The 27,238-nt window shown below is 44.2% G+C and overlaps 1 protein-coding gene across 9 annotated transcripts in view; it reads right to left on the reverse strand.

The window, feature by feature from the left end:
- Window positions 1–27,238, reverse strand: part of C7H14orf39 (chromosome 7 C14orf39 homolog) — a 264,000-nt gene that overhangs the window by 50,306 nt on the left and 186,456 nt on the right. For all 9 annotated transcript variants that reach the window (XM_033950799.1, XM_033950798.1, XM_033950797.1 and 6 more), the window contains one exon: window positions 5,279–5,343. In XM_033950799.1, coding sequence (XP_033806690.1) covers window positions 5,279–5,343 — 65 coding nt within the window. The remainder of the gene's footprint in view (window positions 1–5,278; window positions 5,344–27,238) is intronic.

Below are 27,238 nucleotides of genomic sequence, written 5' to 3' on the forward strand. Positions count from 1 at the left end.
CTTCCCAAAAATTTGAATTCGTAGACAGGTCCACCAAATATGAATCATATCTCCAGGTAGATTACAACCTCGACAACAATAGGGTGAAACATCAGAATTCCAATTGTAGAGACGTTGGGTAATCCAATATACATTATATAATATGTGCAATTGTGAATTCACATGTGACAGAGATAAAGAGGTCCTGAAGCAATAAGCCCAAGTCTTAGTCCCGACTCGCCCCTTTCTTCCGGCTGACCCTGGCTGGGTTTAAAAAAATAGGTTTGGACAAACTCCTTGAGGAACAGTCCACAAACTGTTGTAAAATAGAATGGAATCTTGCCCTCCCTCTTGTTACCCTGTACCCCCCCCAGTTGCTCCGGTCGCCCAGCCCCTCTGTCATTGTGGCCCATGAGTCAAAAAGTTTGCCCACCCCTAGATGAAGAAGAGAAGAAGAGATGGCAGGGTTCACATTTTAAATGTGCTTGTGTTATTTTCAAAATTCCTTATGGCATTTTCACTCCTCTAGTTCTGCTATCCTGAAATCTTTATAGATTCTTTTTCACAAGGGGTTACCAACAACTCAAATTATCCTGTCCTTCTAGCAAAGGTATCAAAGGAACCAAGATCTTTGGCCATTCTTTGACCTTCAAGTTTCCTCAACTTTGGAACAATCTTCCACTCTTTTAAGTTCTGTCTCTCTTCCTTTTTTTCGTAAGCCTTTGAAAACTATTCTGTTCGCTAAGCACTTTGGTAATTAATTTCCTCTCGTTTTTTGTTTTTTCTTTCTCTTCAGTCCTTATTGACCTAAACTAACTACTGTAAACTGATTCGAGCTTTTCTGGATTGAAGTCTCATTATATAAAGCCAAGCATTAGATTAGATTAGAGGGGAGTCAGGTCCCCGAATGAGTATGACTTGGTATCTTTGATAAAATATCTTGTATTGTTAATCATAATTTCTCATTTGAAACAGAGAATATGAAGACAGGTTGTTCACCCTCTCCAAGGTAGGGAGAATGAGAGGGCACTCTCTAAAGTTAAAAGGGGATAGTTCCGTACAAACGTAAGGAAGTTCTTCTTCACCCAGAGAGAGGTGGAAAACTGGAACGCTCTTCTGGAGACTGTTATAGGGGAAAACACCCTCCAGGGATTCAAGACAAAGTTAGACAAGTTCCTGCTGAACCGGAACGTACGCAGGTAGGGCTGGTCTCAGTTAGGGCACTGGTCTTTGACCTAAGGGCCTCCGCGGGAGCGGACTGCTGGGCACAATGGACTACTGGTCCGACCCAGCAGCGGCAATTCTTATGTTCTTATGTGCTTGTGGCATACCTTCTTGAATATTTCTTTCTTTTGCTTTTTTTTTTTTTTTTTGGGGGGGGGACTGAATTGCTCACAGCATTATAGTTTGTTTTTTATCTTGGTCTCATCTTCTGTTACTAGCCTATATAAATTGAGAGAGTGAACTTAGTCCAGTTCTGAGGCTTGTAACAAGGACACAGTGAGAGACAATATTACATTGTCAAAGAGAGTGAGAGAGACAGAGACCTGGGAAAAAGGTGGGAGGACTCAAAATGTTAGCAGAAGGAAGACAGAGGGAGAAACCTGAAACAAAGGGGAGGCAGAAGAAAGGGGGCAGATGTTGAACTTAGGGATGTATAGAGGGAAGAAAGAGGCTGCAGAGAGGTGGAAAGATTCTGGACCAAGGAGGGAGGAAGGAGAGAAAGACCTGGAAGAAAGGAGAACAAATGCTGGACATTGGGGGTGGGGGGGTGGGGGGGAGGTTATAAGCAGAAGAAAGACAGAGGCCTGGACCAAAGGGGCAGACTGGTAGGGCTATTTGGTCTTTATTTGTCATCATGTTTCTATGACATGAGGCAGATGCTGGACTATGGGAAGTGCAGACAGAAGAGAGAGAAAGGGGGGGAGGGGGGAGACCCTGAGGAAGAACAGAGAGTTGCAAGATCATAACAGAGGAGGGAGAGAAAGAGAGACATGTTGCCAATAGGGGTGGAGGAGAGAGGAAGAAAAGTTGATCTCATGGAGGAACAGAGAGAGATATTGGTTGGGGAAGAGAATGAAGTCCGGAGTAGAGGAAGCGTGCAGGAAGCAGAAAGAAAGAAATATTGGATGCACAGTCAGAGAATCATGAAATCACCCGAGAAAGGTAGGAAAAATGATTTTATTTTCAATTTAGTGATCAAAATGTGTCGGTTTTGAGAATTTATATCTGCTGTCTATAATTTGCACTATATTTGTCTATTTTTCTATAGTTGTTACTGAGGTGACATTGAATATTTTAACGCCATCTGCCCTTACCTCTTTGAAAATAAAACAAATATAAATGATAATTAACATTTTCTCTGAATACAGTGTGCTTTGTGCTTTTTTTATTTTGTGGTTACCATTATGAATTATATTGAGTGTACATGAAAAATAAATGGAAGAAATTGCATTACAATTAGTACTATTATAATGGGGGTGGGGGTCAGGGGCGGGGCTTAGGCTGGGGTACTCGGTTGGTATTTGTTAGACTTAGGGGGTACTTGGCTTGAAGAAATTGAGAGACACTGGTCTAGATGACTATGGAGTTCACTCAGTAAGCCACAGTAGTGATTCTCCCATGGCAAATGCACCAAAGTCCATTCAATTCCTATAGGCATCAGTGCATTTGCTGTGGCAGAATTGCTATCTTAAAAACTAGATTGCTGGGGATCCAAAGCATTAACTGATTTAACGTGAGTTTGAAGTTGGTTGAATACCACTCTCTCAAGTATGGTAGTTTTGAAAGAAATAAAAGGTTTGATATTGGTAGTAGTTATTTGGAATAAGAGGATCTGCATTAATTGTTTTCAAGGGTGACTTAAATGCTACTGGAACACTGCCTAATGGCCTCTTTTACAAAGCCGCGCTAGCGGCCCCGAAGCTCATAGAGATTTAAAGGGCTTCGGGGGTGTTGCCGTGTGGCTTTGTAAAAGAGGCCATAAGTGTCAAATCTTAAAAAAAGAAAGTCATATTGTGCATTGGAAAATAATTAACAACAACTAATTAAAATAGTGCCCATTTAATTTTCCCCAACACTAAATTTCCCCGTCCCACCCGGCTACTTTTTCGTGCCACCCAGCTGGAAAAAATTTCTGGGGAGAACATTGATAACCATCACTTTGATGAAAGTGAAAGTGCCATCATGAGGCCAAAAGGCAGAGCTGTGAACTGGAAAAGCAGTTGCAGAACATGGAAACACAGAAACCTGCGATGCTCCAGGTAGACTGTAATATGGAGGTAAGCCTCTGAGATCCAAGGACACTATAAACTCTCCGGGAGAGACCGGAGCTATCACTGTGTACTCCGTTGCAATTCAGAAAAAAGGAATTCGCAAGCGGGTGAAGGACTTTAGATCCAGAATTGGTCTTCAATCCTTCGAGCCTTTCTGGTATGATGAAGTATAAGGAGTATCTCTGGAAGAAAAAAACTTGTGTATTCCTGACGACATCTGTGACGTCCAGTGAAACTTGTTCACAGGGAGTGACATAGGGCGGCGCTTGGCAACACCTGTGTAGAGGTCTTCCAGACCTATACCAATAAGAAGCTGACCCTTGAAAAAACATCCGCTTAAGAATGATTAAGAAGGGGATCACAAACAGATCGGAGAAGGTTATCATGCTGCTGTACCGGGCCATGGTGCACCCCCACCTGGAATACTGCATCCAACACTTGTCGCCGTACATGAAACAGGACATAGTACTACTTGAAAGGGTCCAGAGAAGAGCAACAAAAATAATTAAGAGACTGGAGGAGTTGCCGTACAGTGAGAGGATAGAGAAACTGGGCTTATTCTCCCTTGAAAAGAGGAGACAGAGAGGGCATGATCGAAACAATCAAGATATTGAAGGGAATAGACTTATTAAAGAGAGATTGTTCACCCTCTCCAAGGTGGAAAGAACAAGAGGGCACTCTCTAAAGTTAAAAGGGGATAGATTCCGTATAAACGTAAGGAAGTTCTTCTTCACCCAGACTGGTAGAAATCTGGAACGCTCTTCCAGAGGCTGTTATAGGGGAAAGCACCCTCCAGGGATTCAAGACAAGGTTAGACAAGTTCCTGCTGAACCAGAACGTATGCAGGTAAGGCTACACTCAATTAGGCCACTGGCCTTTGACCTAAGGGCCACCACATGAGCAGACTGCTGGGCACAATATGTTCTTAAGATGATCCTTGAGGCAGTGTCCTCAGTCCAAAGATGGATCCAAAGAGTCCGGCGTGCAGACACTGCACCAGCAGAGAATGGGCTAAGAACTCGAATGGCATCATATAGGGTGCACAGCACCTAATCCACACCAACCAGAGGACAGGCATGCACCTCCACAGAGGACACATTGCGCAAGCTGGAATGACAGGCATGCATCATACAGGAAGTGGCCACCGCTGCTTGGCTACCTGAATATGCCACTAGAAGAGAATGTTTTGTAAACAACTTGAGTCAATCAGAGTTTTAGGCTCCTCCCTGGATGCATCCGGGGAGGGACCTAAGGCTCTGATTGACCCAGATACATATGGCCCCACCTATAGGAGAGGCCTTAAACAACCTGGGCCAATCAGAGCCTCAGACCCCTCCCCAGTGCACCATGGTGGAAGAAGAGGCGGGCCAACTGACCGGAGGGAGTATGCATCCCTCTGGCTAGCCATCTGAAAATAAGGTGAGGGGAGAGGGTGGGGGTCAGATGCATGGGGAGGGATTGCGTGGTGGTGGGAAAGCATGGGTAATGCTTCCGCTGCCAAGTGAGTTGGAGGGGTGTTGGTTGGCGGCAGGAGAGATTAGGCATCTTTCCTGCTGTGGGGCGGGGTGTGTTGGTTGGGCGGAAGATTGGGCACCTCTCCTGCTGCCGGGAGTGTGTCGTTGGCAGCGGAAGAGATTGGGCATCTCTCTCGCTGCTGTTGTGTTTGTTTGGGGGGGGGGTGTCGTTTATTCTGCACATGTAGCTTTCACTGTAACCAGCAAATTTAGCGAGTCTTCGCTATTCTCCGCCAACCTCATTTGCATGAATGTTTTTTGGAGAATGACTTGCTTTTTTAAAATCGCTACTATAAAGGCTGCAATAGCAGCCCATCAGTTTTTTTATGTGGTTTTTTTTTTTTTGAAAATCTAGGCCTAAGTTACAACAAATATAAACATAAAAGTTTAACCTAATCATGAACTTAACTTTTAATATAACCTGATGATAAATTTACCTTATCACTTATATGATACATAATTATTTAAGTTACTGGTTAATAGAAAAAACATGGAACATTGTTAGTATACCTGTCTCTGTAGCTGTGAATTGAGAACCATTCTTGCCTTTTGTTTGTCTCTGAGGAACATGTAACCTAGAATAATGCATGGTTTATGTTAGTTGCTTGAATGTGTTTTTTTCAAAACATCACTGAATAAAATGAGAAATGTATGTTCAAACCTTTTTCCCAGCTTCAACAAGAATTTCAGTTATCCGATTCCCAATTTTAGAATTGGTTTCATCTAAAAAAGCACAGTTACTTATCGTAACAGGTGTTATCCAGGGACAGACGGCAGATATTCTTACATGTGGGTGACATCATCCACAGAGCCCAGTTTGGACAGTGGTAAAGTGTACCGTCACTTTAAGCTTTTAGCAAAGCTTCAAGACTGCCCGCACCACACACGTGCAAGTGCCTTCCTGTTCGACACCAGCTCGAAGGTCATCAGTTCTATGCCCAAGTGAAGAAGCCAACTAGGGGAGGTAGGCAGGTTGTGAGAATATCTGCCTGCTGTCCCTGGATAACATCTGTTACGGTAAGTAAGTATGCTTTATTTTAGACAAGCAGGCAGCATATTCCCACATGTGGGACTCCCTAGCTTTAATAAAAGGATGGAGGGAGAGTTGGCCTCTAAGAAAACAAACACTTATTACCTTGCAAGAAAATCAGGTATACTGTGACATGAGTAGGTGGAGGTAAGGGAAGGAAAAGATATAAAGACTAATGAAAAGAACTCCATACTCAATGGGAGGAAAAATGGAAGAACCCAGGGAAAGCTATATGTATGGAGGTTGTAAAATTAAAGACAACCTAATTGCGACAGGTGAATCCAAGCATAGATGAGGGAAACACCATAAAGATTCAAGAAGAAAAAAATAAATGTATACTGGCACATGTACATATATTGGCGACCAGATCAAAAAGAGCAGTTGAAACCAGTCTTGTCTCAAGTAAAATGAAAGTATGGTTCCTGTTGAATAGAATAGTTTTATAAGATTATAGAAAGTAAATGGAAAGAAATAAATAGTGGCAGGCTGGAAATAAAACCATATGTTAAAAATACCCCCCATGAGGGCTGTGAAAGAGCTCTGGTATGTCTTCAAAAATTAAAAGAGCTAGTGCAAATATAGTATAGCAAAGAAGTAGTATTTCTCAAGAGATATGCTGGGAAAAAAGAGACCAGCAAAGAATTTCATATTCTGCTCTTAACACTGATTATAGCATTATACCTGCTGAATTTCTCTTCTCCTTCCTAACTGCTTCTTAATACTAAAAAAAATTCAATGTCCTCTGCTTAATCATATTTCCTCTTCCTTCTCATAGGAAAAAGAGTAAGACTTATAGTTCCAACCCAGGGATCACTGCTCATATATAGAGAACCAATTAATCAAGACTACTCAAATCAATTCACTTCCCAACCAATCAAGATGACCTTTATTCAATGCAATCACTGTGGTGCTTTAAATTCAAGACACACTATTTGAAGGCTTAAGGCTTGTCCCATTTGTCTTTAACTTGGTAATATTGAGGAGTTCTGCAAACTTAAACAGGAATTGAATACAATTAAAGCAGCTTCCATCACTCCACAAAATCATACCAACTTACCACCCCTACCTCAAAGAATAAAACCACCGAGGAATAAATGGGTCACAGTAGGCTCAGGAAGTCTGCGACAAGTAAAACAGAAACATCCACCTTCACAAATATTACCTCTACATAATTCCTTTGCTCCACTAGTGCATTGCAATACTCAAGAAAACAGAATTGAGGTGGGACTGGAACAAGTGAAGGTAACTCAAAGAGAGAAAGCGCACCCTAAGCACCCTAAATTTAAAACAGAAAACTATTGCTGCTGGGGGATTCTATCATCAGAGGCATTAACCTTGGAACACAGGGTCAGGAGATCAAAATAGTGAAATGCCTTCCAGGATCCTCAGCTACCAGCAAATACTGACTATACCGTATATACTCAAATATAGGATGAGATTTTGTGGGCCAAAAAAATGGTGGTCTCGTCCTATATTTGGGTCATCACCTGACCCCCCTCCCCGACTTGATGCAGGCCTCTGATAGGCCGGGACAGGATCTCTCCCTCCCGTCCGATGAAAATCTTTTTTTTTTACCCCTCCCCCTATGTACCTTTTCTGCTACACCCCCCCCCCCCCGGTACCTTTTTAGTTATCCCTGGTGGTCCAGCAGTGTATGGGCAGGACCGCGCTACCTGCCCTGCGCACCTCCTTCGACTCGCCAATCAGGGCTTGTGGAGGCCCTACATCGCTAGCAGAATGGCAGAGGTCAGGGTGGTATGGAACATAAGAACATAAGAACTGCTTACACTGGATTAGACCTGGGGTCCATCTAGTCCGGCGATCGGGGCGATCAGCAAGTCGAAGAAGGTGCGCAGGGCAAGAGCGCGGTCCTGCCCATACATCGCTGGCCTACCAAGGATAACTAAAAAGATATGTTGGGGAGGGTGGAGGAGAAATGACTTGCATCGGCTGGGCCGGGAGACAGGAGGGATTTCTTCTGTTCCAGCCCAGTCTACCACTAGACCACCAGACTTGGAAGAGAAAGTGGGACCGGGTGCAGAGCCTGGCAAGTAGTGAGGGTGACTGGCTGCATAGCCTTGCAGGGAGGTGGGCTGGCTGCATAGCCTGGTAGGGCAGGGAGGGAAGGGAGCTGGGTGCAGAGCCTGGTAGGGCAGGGAGGGAAGGGAGCTAGGTGCAGAGCCTGGTAGGGCAGGAAGGGAAGGTGGCTAGCAGAACTTGGTAGGGAGGGGGGGCTGAGTGCAGATACTGGTAGGGGAGGGCGTGAGAGAGAGGACACTGGGTGCAGGGCATGGCACTTGAATATTAAGCCCCCTTCTTATATTTGAGTCAACCATTTCTCCTCCTTTTTGGGGGGAAATGGGGGTCTCAACTTATATTTGGATTGACTTATATTTGAGTATATATGATAATTAAGGAAGAAACTAAGGATTCTAACACCGATGTTGTTATCCATCTGGGAACAAATGACCTGGCCAACAACTCCACACTTGCAGTGCAGAAAGCTTTTCGGGAGCTTGGAGCGGGCTTGAAACCTTTTGTAAAAACTGTAGCTTTTTCAGAAGTACTGCCTGTATATGGAAAGGGAGAGCAAACAGTAAAAAACACAGAAGACCTCAATAGATGGCTCAAAGCCTGGTGTCATTAACAAGGCTTTAAGTACATAGGTGGATGGGGAAATACATGGAAAAACAAAAGACTATATTGTAATGATGGGTTACGGGATCCCAGTCAACACGGATTCACCAAGGGTAGGTCCTGCCAATCCAATCTCATCAGCTTCTTTGACTGGGTAACAAAACAGCTAGACTTGGGAGAATCCGTGGACGTCGTATACCTAGACTTCAGCAAAGCTTTCGATAGTGTCCCGCATCGCAGGCTGTTGAGCAAGATGAAATCAATGGGGCTGGGAGAAACACTAACTACATGGGTCAATGACTGGCTGAGTGGCAGACTTCAGAGGGTGGTAGTTAATGGTACCCTCTCTAAAACATCGGAGGTGACCAGTGGAGTACCGCAGGGCTCAGTCTTGGGCCCGCTCCTTTTCAACATATTCATAGGGGACCTAACTCAGGGGCTTCAAGGTAAGATAACGTTATTCGCTGACGATGCCAAACTATGCAATATAGTGAGAGACGGCAATTCACCCGATAGTATGACACAAGACCTACATTTGTTGGAGCTTTGGTCCTCGACCTGGCAGCTAGGCTTCAACGCTAAGAAATGCAAGATCATGCACCTCGGCAGCAGAAATCCGTGCAGAATTTACACCTTGAATGGTGAGACTTTAGCTAGAACTTCAACAGAACGAGACTTGGGAGTGATCATCAGCGCAGACATGAAAACTGCTGATCATGTGGAGAAGGCTTCATCTAAAGCAAGACAGTTGTTAGGTTGCATCCGCAGGAGTTTCGTCAGCCGGAAGCCTGAAGTCAAAATGCCATTATACAGAACCATGGTGAGACCTCATTGGGAATACTGTGTGCAATTCTGGAGGCCACACTACCGAAAAGATGTGCTGAGAGTAGATTTGGTGCAACGGATGGCCATCAGGAGGGTCTCGGGGCTCAAGGATCTATCGTACGAGGAAAGGCTGAAAAATTTGCGGCTGTACTCACTCGAAGAACATAGGGAGAGAGGAGACATGATTGAGACGTTTAAGTATATTACCGGCCGTATCGAGATGGAAGAAGAGATTCTCTTTCTCAAAGGACCCTCAGCCACAAGAGGGCATCCACTCAAACTCAGGGGCGGGAAATTTCATGGCGACACCAGGAAATATTTCCTCACCGAGAGAGTGGTTGATCCTTAGAACGAGCTCCCGGTGCAGGTGATCGAGGCAAACAGCGTGCAAGAATTTAAGAGCAAATGGGATGCCCAAGGGAACCTGTCACCAGGAGTGGGATCCCTAGGATAGTAGACTTGGGGGTGGGTCAGTAGAGTGGGCAAACCTGATGGGCTATGGCCCTTATCTGCTGTCATCTTCTATGTTTCTATGTTACATCTTACTATAGCAGGAAAAATAATCCTTGCTGAGAAATTTATACAATATGTTTCTAGGCATTTAAACTAAAAGGTGGGGGAGGTGTATGTATGAAATACAATTATGGAGGCCACCCCCAGCAAAAGACAAGATGTTAAGGTAGTACAGATATATAAAGCAAACACAGTAAAAGGACATCTCTAAACACAACAAGGAAAAAGACCTCAAATTCCCATATTTGTCAAAAAAACAGAGTTTTTGCAAAGACAATATATTGGGGTGTCATAGACAGTGGCGTACCAAGGGCAGGGGAGTGTCCGCCCCGGGGGCACGCTCCAAGGGGGTGCACAGCCGGCCGGATCCTGAACCTCCTGCGCTGCTTCAAACGGCACCTCAGCGCGGCTGCCATACTTACAGCAGAGTCGGCAGCCGCGCTGAAGTGAATGAAGGTCTTGCGATGACTGCACCGTCTACCGCCTCTGTTCCGGAAGAGGTAAGTGACGTCGGGGGGGGGGGGGGGGGGGACCGGCAGTCGCAGTTATTGCGGGATCTTGCCGCAACTAACTGCGACTGTCGGCCCAGCCCTCTCCTACATCACTTATCTCTTCCATCCGGAGCAGAAGCAGTCATCGTGGGACTTTTGGGATGGAGAAAGAAAGGAGCGTAGTAGGGTGGTGACAAAGGGGGGTCAGGGTGGTATGGAATCATAGTGAGAACAGAGGTCAGGGTGGTATGGAAGGGTGTGGAGGGTGACAAAGGGGAGGTCAAGGTGGTATGGAATCATGATGAAGGGTGACAAAGGGGGGGTCAGGGTGGTATGGAATCATGGTGAGAACAGAGGTCAGGGTGGTATGGAACATAAGAACATAAGAAATGCCTACACTGGATCAGACCTGGGGTCCATCTAGTCCGGCGATCCGCACACGCGGAGGCTCAGCCAGGCGTAATCCAGCGAATATCTTAGTCACTCGTATCCCTCAATGAGTCCTGCAAGAAGATGTGCGTCCAATTTTACCTTAAATCCTAGAATGGTGGTTTCCTCCACCACCTCTTCCGGGAGAGAGTTCCAGGCGTTCACCACTTGCTGTGCGAAGCAAAACTTTCTGACATTTGTCCTGGCCGTGTCCCCTCTCAGCTTTAGTCCATGACCTCTTGTCTGAGTCACATTTGACAATGTGAATAACGTTGTTACTTGTTCACCATCCTTACCCCCTGTTGGTAAATGAGCTTGCTCCATTTTATCGATTCCTTTTAGTATTTTAAAAGTCTCTATCAGATCCCCTCTCAGTCTTCAAGTTTCAAGTTTATTATTTTTCTTGATTAATCGCTTAATCAAATTCAAAGCGATGTACATATTAAAAGATAATTAATAGAGAACAAACAGCACAAACTATAAATACTTACATTAGGTAATACATATTACATTACATAAGATAAGAGGGGTATTTGAAATACATTTGTTAAATAAAAGTAGAACAGAAGAAAAGCACAATAGGGAAAACATTTAAGTATTAAGGTATAAACTGTTAAAATTATTAATTTATTAATTTTAAAAAATTATTAAGTTAAGTATTAAAAGCATCATTAAAAAGAAATGTTTTTAAATTACTTTTAAATTTTACCAAGTCTTGCTCATTACGTAAAAAAATTGGAAGAGCATTCCAGGTCTGTGGTGCTGTTACAGAAAATATAAACTGCCGTCTGGTGTTTATAAATTTTAGTAAGGGAACAGTCAGTAAATTCTGATCAATGGATCTTAAAGTTCTGATTGGGTGATATGGTATTAGTAATTTATAAATGAAAGCAGGAGTCTTATACAGTAGAGACTTGAAAGTAAGCAAACAAAGTTTGTATGATATCCGATGGATAACAGGAAGCCAATGAGCGTTTTTTAGGAGAGGAGTAACATGGTCGATTTTTCTGGATTTGGTAATGAGTTTTATAGAAACATTTTGGTGGAGGGAGAGAAAGGGGCAGATGCTGATGGAATTGCAGGGAAAGAGACATAAGGGGAAAGGATACTACATGGAATTGGGTTGAAGGGAGAGAAAGGGGGCAGATGCTGATGGAAATGGGGGGGAAGGGAGAGGAGAGAGTGAAATGACAAGACCATGTGGTTGTGGGAGAGAGAAGGGAAGAAGAGGAGAGGAGAGATGCTAGACCACTGGAGGAGGGAAGGGAGGAAGATGGATGCCAGACTAATGGGGGTGAAGGGAGAAATGGAAGGGGGATGCATAAAGTTTCTGGAACGGGAATAGAAAGAGATAAGATGCCATATAGAAGGGGCAGAGAGAGGATAGACAGTGGATAAAAGGAAGAGAGTGACAAAAAGGTGAGGAAATCAGAAGCCAGAGAAGACAAGGTAGAAAAAAATTCTATTTATTCATTTTTTGCTTTAGGTGAGATGCATCGCTGGAAAAAGAAACGGAATAAAGAAACCTTGCAGAGAAATTTAGACAATATGTTTCAAGGCATTTAAGTTTCAAGTTTCAAGTTTATTAGGATTTTATATACCGCCTATCAAGGTTATCTAAGCGGTTTTTACAATCAGGTACTCAAGCATTTTCCCTCTCTGTCCCGGTGGGCTCACAATCTATCTAACGTACCTGGGGCTATGGAGGATTAAGTGACTTGCCCAGGGTCACAAGGAGCAGCGCGGGGTTTGAACCTACAACCCCAGGGTGCTGAGGCTGTAGATCCAACCACTGCGCCACACACTCCTCCTTTAAACTAGAAGGTGGGGGTGGTGTATGTATGAAGGACAATTATAAAGACCCCCCCCCCCGACAAAAGAAAAGATGTGATAGTAGTAAAGATTGCAACATAAACAATATCAGCAACTCATTTCTTAGTATTGCAACGGAAAGTGAAACGAAACAAAAATCTATAAGAAAAAGGAGATTACCACTGAAAAATATCTGGAAAGCGATGACCACAAATGCTCGTAGTCTAAGTAACAAAGTTCATGATCTGCAAGCCCTGATGTTAGAGGCAGATCTAGATATTGTCTCTATCACAGAGACATGGTTCAGGGAATCCCATTGATGGGATGCAAACAAACCAGAATATAATCTTTTTAGGAAGGACAGAGATGTTCAAAAAGGTAGAGGAGTAGCTCTCTATGTAAAGATCAATATCCAAGCGACCGAGATGCAAGGGACCTGGGGAGAGGAAGAAGCGATATGGATCGCTCTGAAAAGAGAAGATGGAACTTCTATCTACGTGGGTGTAGTCTACAGACCTCCGACTCAATCACAGCAAATTGATAAGGATCTGATTGTGGATATCCAAAAGTTTGGAAAGAAAGAGGAGGTTCTGCTGTTGGGAGATTTCAACCTGCCGGATGCGGACTGGAATGTTCCATCTGCAGAATCGGAAAGAAGTAGGGAGATTGTGGATGCCTTTCAAGAGGCTCTGCTCAGACAAATGGTGACAGAACCCACAAAGGAAAAAGCGTTATTGGATCCGGTCCTCACAAATGGAGAGAGTATCTCTAATGTTCGAGTGAGTGCTCACCTGGGAAGTAGCGATCATCAAACGATTTGGTTTGATATAGCGGCTAAAGTGGAGCGCGGCCGCACGATACTTAAAGTCCTAGATTTCAAACGTACAGACTTTAATGCAAGGGGAGAGTACCTGAAGAAAGAGCTGTTAGGATGGGAGGACATAAGAGAAGTAGAAAGACAGTGGTCTAAGCTGAAAGGAGCGATAAAAATGCTACGGACTTTTATGTGAAGAAAATCAATAAAAATAAGAAAAAAAGGAAGCCGATATGGTTCTCCAAACTAGTGTCGGAGAAAATAAAGACGAAAGAGTTGGCATTCGTGAAATATAAAAAAAAACCCAAGAAGAGGAGTGCAAAAAGGACTACAGGGTGAAACTGAAAGAAGCCAAGAGAGAGATACGTCTGGCGAAAGCACAGGCGGAAGAACAAATGGCTAAAAATGTAAAAAAGGGAGACAAAAATTTTTTCAGATATATTAGTGAAAGGAGGAAGATGAAAAATGGAATTGCTAAACTAAAAGATGCTGGGAACCGATATGTGGAGAATGATGAGGAAAAAGCAAATGTGCTAAACAAATACTTCTGTTCTGTGTTCACAGCAGAAAATCCTGGAGAATGACCGAGATTGTCTGGCAAAGTTACACGAGAAAATGGAGTGGATTCTGCGCCGTTCACAGAGGAGAGTGTTTATGAGCAACTTAAAACACTGAAGGTGGACAAAGCAATGGGACCAGACGGGATCCATCCCAGGATACAATGGGAACTCAGAGAGGTTCTGGCGAGTCCTATTAAAGACTTGTTCAACAAATCTCTAGAGACAGAAGTGGATCCTGGGGATTGGAGGAGAGCGGATGTGGTCCCTATTCACAAAAGTGGTCACAGGAATGAAGCAGGAAACTACAGGCCGGTGAGCCTCACTTCAGTTGTTGGAAAAATAATGGAAGTGTTCTGAAAGAAAGGATAGTGTACTTCCTTGAATCTAATGGGTTACAGGATGCGAGGCAACATGGCTTTACAAAAGGTAAATCGTGCCAAACGAACCTGATTGAATTTTTTGATTGAGTGATCAGAGAGCTGGATCAAGGACATATGCTACATCGGGGATCTCAAAGTCCCTCCTTGAGGGCCGCAATCCAGTCGGGTTTTCAGGATTTCCCCAATGAATATGCATTGAAAGCAGTGCATGCACATAGATCTCATGCATATTCATTGGAGAAATCCTGAAAACCCGACTAGATTGCGGCCCTCAAGGAGGGACTTTGAGACCCCTGTGCTAGTTGTAATTTACTTAGATTTCAGCAAAGCCTTTGATACAGTTCCTCATAGGAGGCTGTTGAACAAACTTGAAGGGCTGAAGTTAGGACCCAAAGTGGTGAACTGGGTCAGAAACTGGCTGTCGGACAGACGCCAGAGGGTTTTGGTTAATGGAAGTCGCTCGAAGGAAGGAAAGGTGAGTAGTGAAGTCCCTCAGGGTTCGGTGCTGGGGCTGATCCTGTTCAATATGTTTGTGAGTGACATTGCTGAAGGGTTAGAAGGCAAAGTGTGCCTTTTTGCAGATGATACCAAGATTTGTAACTGAGTAGACACCGAAGAGGGAGTGGAAAATATGAAAAAGGATCTGCAAAAGTTAGAGGAAAGGTCTAATGCCTGGCAACTAAAATTCAATGCTAAGAAATGCAGAGTAATGCATTTGGGGATTAATAATCGGAAGGAATCGTATATGCTGTGAGGCAGAGCCGGATTTAGATGAAAAGAGGCCCTAGGCTATTCCACTTATGAGGCCATTCATCTCCCATTTTTAAGTTTGTAAATTACATGAGAGATAATAAAATACATCATTACTGTGATATATATCAATATGTTAAATGAAACATGTTGTTATTGGTACTAACCTTTATAAAAAATGTGACACGGATAATAAATAAAAAAAAGTCGAGAACACTTATTTGGACATTTATTCACAGCACCATATATAGTACTTGTAACAATAACTAATCAAACATAACACACAACATTGCCCCTTCCTATGTCCATAGTGCCCCCAGTGCGTCCTTCCTCACCTCACCCCCCCCTCCGATGCCCGCCTGCCTCCCATCCCCCTTCCATTGAACACCCCCATGCCATCCTGCCTTCTATTAAACCCCCCCCACCCCCCTTCCGATGCCAGCCTGCCTGCCTCCCATCCCCCTTCCACTGAAACCCCACACCCCACCCCACCCCGATGCCAGTCTGGGCCGCCCTGTCCTGACGGATCCACGTTTTGCCTCTCTCCCCGTGGGGCTGGGCTTTGCCCAGCTATTTCCGGACTGACGTCTTTCCCTCCCCGATCCTCCTCCCAGGGTGAGAAAAAGAAAGGGAGAAGTCGAGTCGGCGCCCTATTGCGGCCGGAGCTGGTTCCAATCCTGAAGCGTAGAATTTCTCCTTATTTTCGGTTCAGTGTTTTAGTGTTCACTGTTTTTAGAATAGTGTAATTTAATTTTGCTAACAATTTGAATGTAGGCCCCTCTTGATCTTGAGGCCCTAGGCTGAAGCCTAGTTAGCCTATAGGAAAATCCGGCCCTGCTGGGAGGAGAGAAGCTGATATGCACGGATGGGGAGAAGGACCTTGGGGTGATAGTGTCCGAAGATCTAAAGGTGAAAAAACAGTGTGACAAGGCAGTGGCTGATGCCAGAAGGATGCTGGGCTGTATAAAGAGAGGCGTAGCCAGTAAAAGGAAGAAGGTGTTGATGTCCCTGTACAGGTCATTGGTAAGGCCCCACTTGGAGTACTGTGTTCAGTTTTGGAGACCGTATCTGGCGGTCCAGAGGAGGGCGACGAAAATGATAGGAGGCTTGCGCCAGAAGACGTATGAGGAGAGACTGGAAGCCCTGAATATGTATACCCTAGAGGAAAGGAGGGACAAGGGAGATATGATTCAGACATTCAAATACTTGAAGGGTATTAACGTAGAACAAAATCTTTTCCAGAGAAAGGAAAATGGTAAACCAGAGGACATAATTTGAGGTTGAGGGGTGGTAGATTCAAAGGCAATATTATATTCCGAAGAATAGTGTGGATATCTCCCAGAGTACTGTAGTAGCACTGATGGTACAGTAATAGACTTTCTGTGTTGAAGAACCTGGTTGATCCTGCTGAGGGAACCATCTATATAGTATTCTCCATCTTCGAGCCTCAGCGGAGAATTTGGATGAAACAGACAGTCAATGAAAGGAAGGTGATCTATGTAAAAAGGCTGTACACCAATAATTGAGCTCTCCGGCAAATGGACAAATGTGGGAGGGGATCCAACTTAACAGGATCTACACCAGCTTGGATCCCTCCGTCAAAGACCTGGTAATGTAATAAGCAGAGTTGTTGTGATGGATGGGATAGACAATCCATCTTAATCCGTTCTACATATGTAATGAGTGAGCATGATGGAGTAACAAACAGAAGAGTTGTGCCATGCTTAATAGGCTCTAAACCATGCAGAAAAAAACATGATGCTGAAAACGCCTACGACTCTGGGAAAGATCTCGATGTATGAAGAGTAGGCACCAGTACCAAATGCTGATAGCTGGTACAGAAGGTGCAGCAGGTGTCAAATCGTGGTTGTCTCATTAGGTGATGCACTTCAGAAATGACAGCCTGCATCGATGAGAGGCATGCATCAAGAGACTTGATGTTAGATTTGCCATTGACGCTATTTGATGTTGATGTTCACTGGTACCAACAGGGATCAGCACTACAGAAAAGTCCAAGTTGCTGGAAATCTGACTCCAGGCCTAATATTTCTAAAAAAGAAGAAAAAACATTCTAGCCTTTTTTGTTAGCTCTGGAGTCAGAACCAGCTGGAGAGGATAATACTGTAGTGGAGTAAAAAGAAGGCTGAAAAAACACTGACGCTGATGGCAAGAGCAAAAGCTTTAAAGTTGTCTAAAGGCCCCTTGACATAAACTTATTTTTTTAAAAATAAGGTAGAAAATAAAAACCAACAAACAAGTAAGTAAAATAACAGGAAAAATTGAAAAAAGTGAAGCGGGAAGGCAAACGAAGTTGAGATACATCTTCTTCACTCTGCAGAAAATGAAAAACTGGACGATCTTGCAAGCCAGCATTGGGCAAGAAGGCATTCACATATGTGCATGCGGGCAGTCTCGAAGATTTGCTAAAAGCTTAAAGTGATAGTACACTTTGCCACTGTCTGAATTGGGCTCCATGGATGACGTCATCCACATGTAAGAATATGCTGCCTGCTTGTCTAAGGATAACTCTCTAAAACATTCCAATATTAATATAAGAGAACTATCTAATGAAGGATTACTAGAATCGTTTATTAGAAATTTCATTTAAAACACATAATGCTTCATTATTTTACAAATTTTTTTCAAACTAATTCGAAGAACTTTAGTTTAAAAACTCAAAAATCTTGGAAGACAGACATAGGTCTAAACCTTAAGAGATAAGCAGTGGAGTATTTTTTTGGCTTCAGAGTCCACATCCTTCTTTATCCTCTTCAATAAAACAATCATACTTTTTACAACACTGGTCACACTGGATCCCTAATAAATCATTTAAAGTGATCTAACAATGGCTTATGTTGGTATTGAATAAAAGAAAAGGGCACTTTTATACATTTACTACCTGATCTACTCTTTACCTTCACTAGAAATGACCAGAGATCTTCCTTTGTAACCCACCTTCTTTAACTCTTTTGTAATCTGCCTTGAACCGCAAGGTAATGGCGGAATAGAAATCTCTAATGTAATGTAATTCTTGTCAGATGTGCAGATAAAATTCCATATATATTGAAGGCTGTTGCTTCAGAGCATTCTCTCTCAGATGAGATGATGTCTTATTATTCAATTTCTTAATTTCTATTGCTTTAAAATTAATAATTAAACATTGGAAAGACAATACAGCACAATTACTTACCGTAACAGGTGTTATCCAGGGATAGCAGGCAGATATTCTCACACATGGGTGACGTCACCGACAGAGCCCTGGCATGGACAACTTCAAAAGTGCATCGCCACTTCAAGTCTTTAGAAAGTTCACGATAGCCCACACCGCGTATGCGCAAGTGCCTTCCTGCCCGACGTAGGTATGCGGTCCCTCAGTTAAGATAAGTAAGCTAAAAAGCCAATCAGGGGAGGTGGGTGGGTTGTGAGAATATCTGCCTGCTGTCCCTGGATAACACCTGTTACGGTACAAAGCTGGCAGCATATTCTCACACATGGGTGACCTCCAAGCAAACTAGAATGGGATAGTGGGAGTGCTGGCCTTTAAGAAAATAAATTTTGTAATACTGACTGGCCGAAGTACCCATCTGGAGAAAGACTCCAGACAATAATAAGAGGTGAATGTATGAACTGAGGACCAGGTGGCAGCTGTACAGATTTCCTCAATATGAGTAGATCTAAGGAAAGCTACAGAAGCTGCCATAGCTCAAACTTTGTGAGCTGTGACACTCTAGTCTGAGCATAGTATAACGATATACAGGCAGCTACCCAGTTGGAAATCTTTCTCTTGGAAACAGGGTGCCCCAACTTGTTAGGATCAAATGAGATGAAGAGTTGAAGGGATGTGCGGCGTGGCTTTATCCTGTCAATGTAATAGGCCAAAGCACATTTACAGTCCAAAATGTGAAGAGCCGTTTCTCCTGCATGAGAATGAGGCTTAGGGAAAAAGCTGGGAGAACAATCGACTGATTGAGATGAAACTCCATCACAACTTTCGGTAGAAACTTTGGATGCATGCGCAGAACCATTTTATCATGGTGAAAACCTGTGAAGGTGGATCTGCCACCTTTGCTTGTAACTCACTGAATCTCCTGGCAGAAGTGAGCGAGATAAGACAGACAACTTTCCAAGTAAGAAACTTGAGATGAACTTTGGCCATTGGTTGAAATGGAGGCTTCATTAACCTGGAAAGAACCACATTAAAGTCCCAGACCACTGGAGGAGGTTTGAGAAGTGGTTTCACATTGAAAAGTCCTTTCATTAATCTGGAGACCCAAGGATGAGCACTAAGAGGCTTTCCCTCTACTGGCAGGTGAAAAGCTGTAATAGCACTGAGATGGACTCTAATAGAAGTAGATTTGAGGCCAGAGTCAGACAGATGGAGTAGATAATCCGACACCAATTCCACCGACAAGGAAGTTGGATCATGATGATGAAGGAGACACCAGAAAGAAAACCGAGTCCACTTTTGTTGATAACATTGTTGAGTGGCTGGTTTCCTGGAGGTATTAATAATATTGCGTATAGGCTGAGAAAGATATAATTCAGATGGATTCAGCCCGAGAGATACCAAGCTGTCAGATGTAATGAGTGCAGGTTCGGATATAGAAGAGATCCCTGATGCTGAGTAAGCAGAGTAGGAAAAATGTGCAGAGGTAATAGCTCCCTGGAGCTAAGTTGAAGTAGAATGGAGAACCAATGCTGCATGGGCCACTGAGGAGAAATTAGAATCACGGTGGCTGACTCTTGTTTGAGTTTGAACAGAGTCTTTAATATGAGAGGAGTGGGCGGAAATGCATAGAGAAACATGTACGTACAATCCAGAAGAAAGGCATCTGCTTCCAGACGGTGAGGAGAGTGTAGCCTGTAGCAAAACAGGGGCAATTTGTGATTGTGAGGAGCCGCAAATAATTCCACTTGTGGAGTGCCCCATTGAAGAAAGATAGGATGGAGAGCTGCAGAACTGAGAGTCCATTCGTGAGGTTGAAGAATTCTACTGAGGTTCTCTGCTAGGGAATTCTCTCCTTGAATATAGACAGCCATTAAGAAAATGTGGCGTGCTCATTTAAATGGTGGACTAACTATACTTTGTAATATTCTGTTTAAATTCCTATATTTTGATCCTATGTTTGATGGTGATTACATTGTATGTTTTCTTTCATTTGAAATTGTAAAATTCTCAAATGTTAAAACTAATAAAAATTCAAATTACAAAAAAAAAAAGAAAAAATGTGGCGTGCTGTCACCCAAAGCCAGATTTTCTGGGCTTCCTGGCATAACAGGAGAGAGCCCGTACCTCCCTGCTTGTTTATGTAGTACATAGCTACTTGACTGTTCGAAGAAGGAGGACTTGAAGGCTTAAGCAATGCTGAAAAGCCTTGAGGGCATAATACATCGCCCTTAGCTCTAGAAAACTGATTTGAAATTTCCGCTCCCTGGCTGACCAATGACCTTGGGTTTGAAGACCATCCAAGTGCGCCCCCCTCCCTGGCATAAGAAGATATGTCCATTGTTAGCACCCTTTGATGAGGAGGTAAGTGAAAAAGTAGACCTCTGGATAGATTGGAGGCGGCCATCCACCATTGAAACAACTGCTGAAGAGATGATGTGACAGAGATATGCTGTGATAGATGATCTGTCGCTTGAGACCACTGGGAAGCGAGAGTCCACTGAGGAGTGCAAAGATGTAGCCTTGCCAGTGGTGTCACATGCACTGTGGAAGCCATGTGGCCGAGAAGAACCATCATGCGTCTTGCAGAGATGGTCTGAACAGCGAACATCTGTTGACAGAGGCTGAAGAAAACATGCTGGCAATCTGGAGGGAGAAATGCTCTCACAAGAATAGTGTCTAGGATAGCCTCAATGAACTGAAGGCATTGAAACGGAATGAGGTTGGATTTGGGGAAACTGACTTTGAATCCCAAAGCATGGAGAATGGCAATGGTCTGAGATGTTGCCAGTCACATCCTGAGCTGAAGAAGCTTTGATCAACCAGTCATCCAGGCAAGTAAAGACTTGAAGACTGTGGGATCGTAGAGATGCAGCCACTACAATCAGGCACTTCGTGAAGACTCTGGGAGAAGATGCCAGGCCGAAAGGAAGGACCTTGTACTTGAAAGCAGAGATATTTCCTGGAAGCCAGATAGATCAGAATATGAGTATAGGCTTCCCTGAGATCCGGAGAGCATAGCCAGTCATTCTGATCCAGAAGTGGATAAAGCAGGGTGATGGAGAGCATTCGGAATTTCTCTTTGACTAGAAATTTGTTGAGATCTCTGAGATCCAGTATGGGTAGCAAATTCAGTGTTCCCGCTAAGGTGCGCTGGCCTGCGCTCGCGCACAAAATATTACATCGCAGCGCAAAGTTTCTCTTCACAGCGCACACACGCGTCGCAAAGGTAAGGGGAGGTAAGGTAAGGGGACGCATTGGGGGGATTGCACTTCCCCACAATTGCCATGCTTCGGTTCCTCTTCTTCCTTCCTTCCTCCCCCCCCCCCCCCGCGGGACCCTGCGGCACCATCAACTCTTACTCCCTCTAATGTCGGCCCTGCAGCTCCAGACTTCCTCGCACCTTCGCCCCTCCCCCTTTGGATCGCTATTATTTTAAATGTTATAGCCGCGGAGCTGTATCCATCAGTGGAGATGTCTAACCTCGGCCTGCCCCGGAACTCTTACTGCAACAGTGACTTCCTGTTCCTGCCTAGACGGGCGGCTGCTGCAGTAAGAGTTCCGGGGCAGGCCGAGGTTAGACATCTCCACTGATGGATACAGCTCCGCGGCTATAACATTTAAAATAATAGCGATCCAAAGGGGGAGGGGAGAAGGTGCGAGGAAGTCTGGAGCTGCAGGGCCGACATTAGAGGGAGTAAGAGTTGATGGTGCCGCAGGGTCCCGCGGGGGGGGGGGGGAGGAAGGAAGGAAGAAGAGGAACCGAAGCATGGCAATTGTGGGGAAGTGCAGAGCTGCAGGGAAGAGTGTTGCGGTACCCAGCTGGAGGGAGAAGGAAGATGAGGGAGGGAATTAAAGGAGATGCCAGGGCTTGGAGCATAGGAGGAAGGTATGCCAGTCTAAGGGAAAAGGAAGGGGGAGATGTGAGAGCATGGAGGGGGAGCGAAAGATGGAAGAAAAGGAAAGGAGAGAGATGCCAGAGAATCAGGGAAGGGGAGATACCAGACTATGAGGAGAGGTATGGGAGAGGGAAGGCGAGGAGAGAGATGCCAGACCAATGGGGTGAAAGGAGAGATGGAAGGGGGAGGCATACAGTTTCTGGAAGGGGCATAGAAGGAGAGAAGATGCCATATAGGGGAAGAGAGACGGCAGATAGTGAATGGAAGGAAGAGAGTTACAAGAAGATGAGGAAAGGAGAAACCACAGAAGACAAAGGTAGAAAAAAATTTCTATTTATTTATTGCTTTAGGAGACATGTGTCACTGTTTCTGTGAAGCATTGTATGCAGAGTCCAGCTTCTTGCTGGTTCAATTTAACCTTTGTCTATGTATTTTTATTTTATCCCCCCTTTTACAAAACTGTGAAGCGTTTTTAGCACCAGCCTTGGTGGTAGCAGCTCTGATGCTCAGAATTTTATGAGCATCAGAGCTGTTACCTCCGTAGCTAAAATCCACACTACAGTTTTGTAAAAGAGGGAGGGGTTAGTTTGTGATTACATATTCCTTACTAGGCGAAGGTGTTTTCTGTGTTCTGTGTGTTCGAAAGACATGGTTTTCTGTTAGGATTGACGGTGTAGGATTGATCTGTGCTGGTCTGGCTTGTTTAGTTTTACAATGGGTGTATTGATGTACTGCTCACTGCAATATGTAAGATGCTGCCTTTTCCTAGGTACTCATGTGTGACGTGTGGTTTGTTACTAAAAATCATGTTTTTCTTACAGATGGGGGGGGGTGCCAAAAAATGATGGGCCCCGGATGTTACATATGCTAGGTACGCCACTGTATGTAAAGATACCAGAAAGCTGGCGTAGCAAAAACTTCTAAGTTTTGAGTATTTAACCCTCCCACAATCTCACGGGCACTCGTTTCAAGTTTATTGAGATTTTGATTTAAACGCAATATCAAATATTTTCAATGCGTATAACAAAAATAAATTTGGGGAAATAAATAAAACCATTTGAACCAGTGTTCCCGCTAAGCTGCGCTGGCGTGCGCTGGCGCACAAAATATTACATCGCAGCGCACACGTTTCTCGTCACAGCGCACGATCGGAAGAGGCGTACGGCAGATGGCAGGGCGGCGAGAGGAGAATCGGGCGAGTTGGCTCATAACTTGCTGGCGCCCGATATTTTTGGCTCACGGTGAAAAAAGTTTGCTCACAACACCCGCCCGCTTAGAGGGAACACTGGTAGCAATCCTCCCATCTTCTTTGGAATTAAGAAGTAACAGGAGTAAAATTCCTGATGTTGTTGAGATAGAGGAACTTCTTCGATGGCATTTAGAAGAAAGAGAGATTGAATCTCTTGAAGGAGGAGAAGAGAGGACTGTAAAGGTTCCGAACTAGATTCTCTTGGAGGATGATCTGGAGGTAGGGTATGAAAATGGTGAGAATACCCTTGTCGAATAATGTCTAGAACCCAGAGATCTGTACTAATGAGCTCTCAATGGTTTATGCAATGTTGAAGCCACCCTCTGATCAGATGAGGTAGAGGTTGGAGAATGGGAACTGTGTCTATGCTCCTGAGGAACATGTCAAAAAGGCTATGTAGGCTTTTATTGAGCAGCCTGTTTAGGTTGCTGACGTGGTTGTTGCTTTTGCTTCCTAGGTTGAGGAGGAGCAGGTGGAGCAGGCCTCGCAGTATATATGCACCAGTAAGAAGAAGCAGGCTTGAAAGGACAAGGAGTTTGAGGCTTCTTTTTTGGTTTGATCAATGTGTTTCACTGGGTCTCATGGGCAGAGAGCTTCTGAGTGGCTGTGTTCATAGATGGCCCAAAAAGCTCATCTCCAAGACAGGGAGCATTGGCCAACCGATCCTGATGGTTAACATCTAGCTCAGAGACACGAAGCCACGCAAGACGCCTCATAGCCAGCGACATGATTGCCACTCGTGAGGTAAGCTCAAAAGTGTCATACATAGTACGGATCATATATTTCCGCAGCTGGAAAGCAGAAGTAATGAGCTGTTGGAACACCGGTAACTTATGTGACAGAATATACTTTTGGAAAGTTGAAAATTGTTTAATCAAATTCTTCAGGTAAAAAGAAAAATGGAAATGATAATTTCCAACTTGGTTGGCCAACATTGCATTTGATAAAGATGTTTGTCAAATTTGTCCATCGCTCTATCCTCTCTGCCAGGAGGTACGGACGCATAAACAGTAGCTTCTGAAAACTTTTAAAAAGTGGATTTTACCACCAAAGATTCGTGGAGGAGTTGAGTTTTGGCAAAACCTGGAAGAGGAACCACCCTGTACAAAGAGGCAATGGAATGGAGAGAGGAGTTTTGAGGTTCTTGTAGAAAGTCTCTCTCAAGATGTCATGGAGTGGGAGCTTCAGCAGGTCTTTAGGTTTGTCGTAATCTAAAACCTCCAAGAACTTCTTACTATGTATAGAGTCTACTTCCAGCGGAATGGAAAGGTCTTGAGACATTTGGTGAAGAAATCTTGAAAAAGAGGACCGCTTAGAAAAAGAAGTGGGACCTTGAGGAGAACGCTGAGGTGAATCTAAACCAGAAGAATCCTCATCATCAGTGGAGAGTGGTTCCTGCTCAGAATCTCCAAATAAGTCCGAATCCTGGATGGAATGGGGACGGTGTTGAAGCCTTGAGGTGCTTGGTCTAGCGAGAGGCCTTCTGGGACTACACTGGAGTCACATCTCTACATGTTTGCGTTGAGGACGACTGGTGCTGTGAAGATGAAACAATCGACTCCTGTGTCAATCTCCGCATCGGTGGAGCATTGAAATGAGGTGTGGTCGGTGTTGTGAGTTGCTCAGACTGGATCCGCACTGGAAGAGTCGGTGTCGACAAGGACATAAGCTGCGTCGGCACCAACATTTGGAAATGCTCACCCAATCCCTCCCTAAGCAAATTATCAAACTTTTGCTTGAGGGAGAGCACCTGTACTGACAGCGATAGGCTACTTATCGCGTCACAGAAATAGACCTCGTATTCCTTGGTTACTGATATGAAATATATTTATTAGCAATAAATGAAAGTTAGTAAAATACACTGAAACGCAGCACTCAGGGCAGATAAGGATAATATACTGTGACCACCACTGGGGTCCGCACGGGACTCCCCAGCACCTCTAGTGGTCACAAGAAAAATTGCACTAGCGTGTGACCCGGCCTGGAGTCACCCTGCAGGCCTGGATTGACACCCAAAACACCAAAACAACACAATCCTTCCAAAAGGTAATAAATGCAAATGCTTCACTTTTATTCTTGGGGTAAAGCATAAAAGTCAGGTAATTATAGGTCCAAGCAAATCAGGAAAGTTGATCACAAAGTTTAAACAGTCCAAACTCAAAAGAAAACAAACAAACAGTGCAATATAAAGTCCACACTGTTTTTCTTCCTCTTTCTTCTCCCCTGAAGATTGGGGCTCACCTCAGAGCTTAAATCAGCCTGCTCCTGAGCAGGATATTTAGTTAAAAAAAAACAAAACAAAACACCATACCCTATTCACAGTGCTTCAAGGTGAAGCCTCTGGCAGCCATACAATTCACTGCCAGGCAATGGAGAGTGCCTCAGGTTTGCTTTAAATTAGCTAATAATAGCCTCAAAATGCCCTCCCAGGTAATAGCAAACCTCTCCCAAGATAACAGACACTATCAGCTTCCACAAAACCCAAATGCAAAACAGTAAAGAAAAACAAAAAAATCCTCAAAGGTTCAGCTTCCATAAAATAGTCTCTCAAACAATTCAAGCTGAACAATACACTCACTGTTTCTTCAGTTAGCAGTTGCAGCTGGTGGAAAAGCCAACCTCCATGGCTTCTTCATCAAGACTTATTCCCTCAGGCAGGTTATCCAGCTCCATGGGGAGATCAGAAAAGGCTTCCTCCAGCACTTCCCCGGATTCCTGCACCTCCATAGGTGAGGCTGTGTCACCCTTGCTTGGCCCGAGGAGACTCTCAGGGAGGAAAGGTTTGAACCTACTCCCTAGCCTGCCTACTTGTTTGCTCTCAGCTGCTGGTTTATATATTCTAGGGCCACACCCTAACCTGGCTGACTCAGCAGGGAATAACTTAGCTCTAGGGCTCCTCCTGTGGTGACCTAGATATGGCTCTTCCAGGAGATCCTGGGAGATTTCAGGCTCCCCCTGGTGGTTAACCTGCAAATCACCCCTAGAACAATCCTTGTCCATTCCCTTCCGGGTTTTCTTTTCTACTTTTACCCCTGGCCTAACTGGGACCTTGGCAGAGCCCGGATCTGACTGGTCACAATACATACAATGTAGCGGGCTTCTATCTTAGGATTCATCTCTTCTTCTCTCCTACCTCCTCCTTATACCAGCCAGCATAACATTTATACACTTTTGTTCAGTAGCATAAGATACAGATTACATATTTGCTTTTCTATTGGCTATATCATGGAGCCATACTGAAACATGACATCACCTGGTGCCAAAACTGACCTTTTTATATTTCCCTGACAAATGCATTTTCAATACTAAGGCTAATAACTCCGGAGAACAGGTCCCCCCACCTTCCTGAGTTAGACTGTTCTTACTAGTGCTTCTTAGGAGGACATCCTATCATGTACTGTACTGTTCTGAAAAGTCCCAAAACAATGATGTCACAGTCAGGAGATCTGACTGCTGGTTTCTGGAGCAAAGGTGAATCTCTCTTACTGACAGAGAGGAAAATGACTACTTAGAAGAATGAATTCATATGTACTATGTCTCTCTTAGAAATATAACTATTTGGGGTTCTCAAGGGTCTTTGCCTACAATATAAGAAGGTCTTATGCTTGCGTCATCTTCCGCCTACATTTTCATGCAGGTCTTATTCCCAATTCTCCTCTGATTCGTCCTCAGTACCACTGACTTTTTCACCGGTACCACTGGTGCAGTGCTCTGGTGAGGTGATGAGGAGGCCGATGTTGAGGCACTCACCGAAATCGGGACCTGGCACTTACGGGACTTTTTCAAGGTCGGCATGACTTGACGCAATACCATTTTGACCTAAGTTCCAGATGGGGTAGGGGAAGGCTTCTTAGCCAGCTTACCTACTGGATGTTGCAACACCGGAGGTATGTCCGTCAGTGTCGGCATGCGCGG

This window comes from Geotrypetes seraphini, chromosome 7 (assembly GCF_902459505.1).
Source record: "Geotrypetes seraphini chromosome 7, aGeoSer1.1, whole genome shotgun sequence".
Lineage (NCBI taxonomy): Eukaryota > Metazoa > Chordata > Amphibia > Gymnophiona > Dermophiidae > Geotrypetes > Geotrypetes seraphini.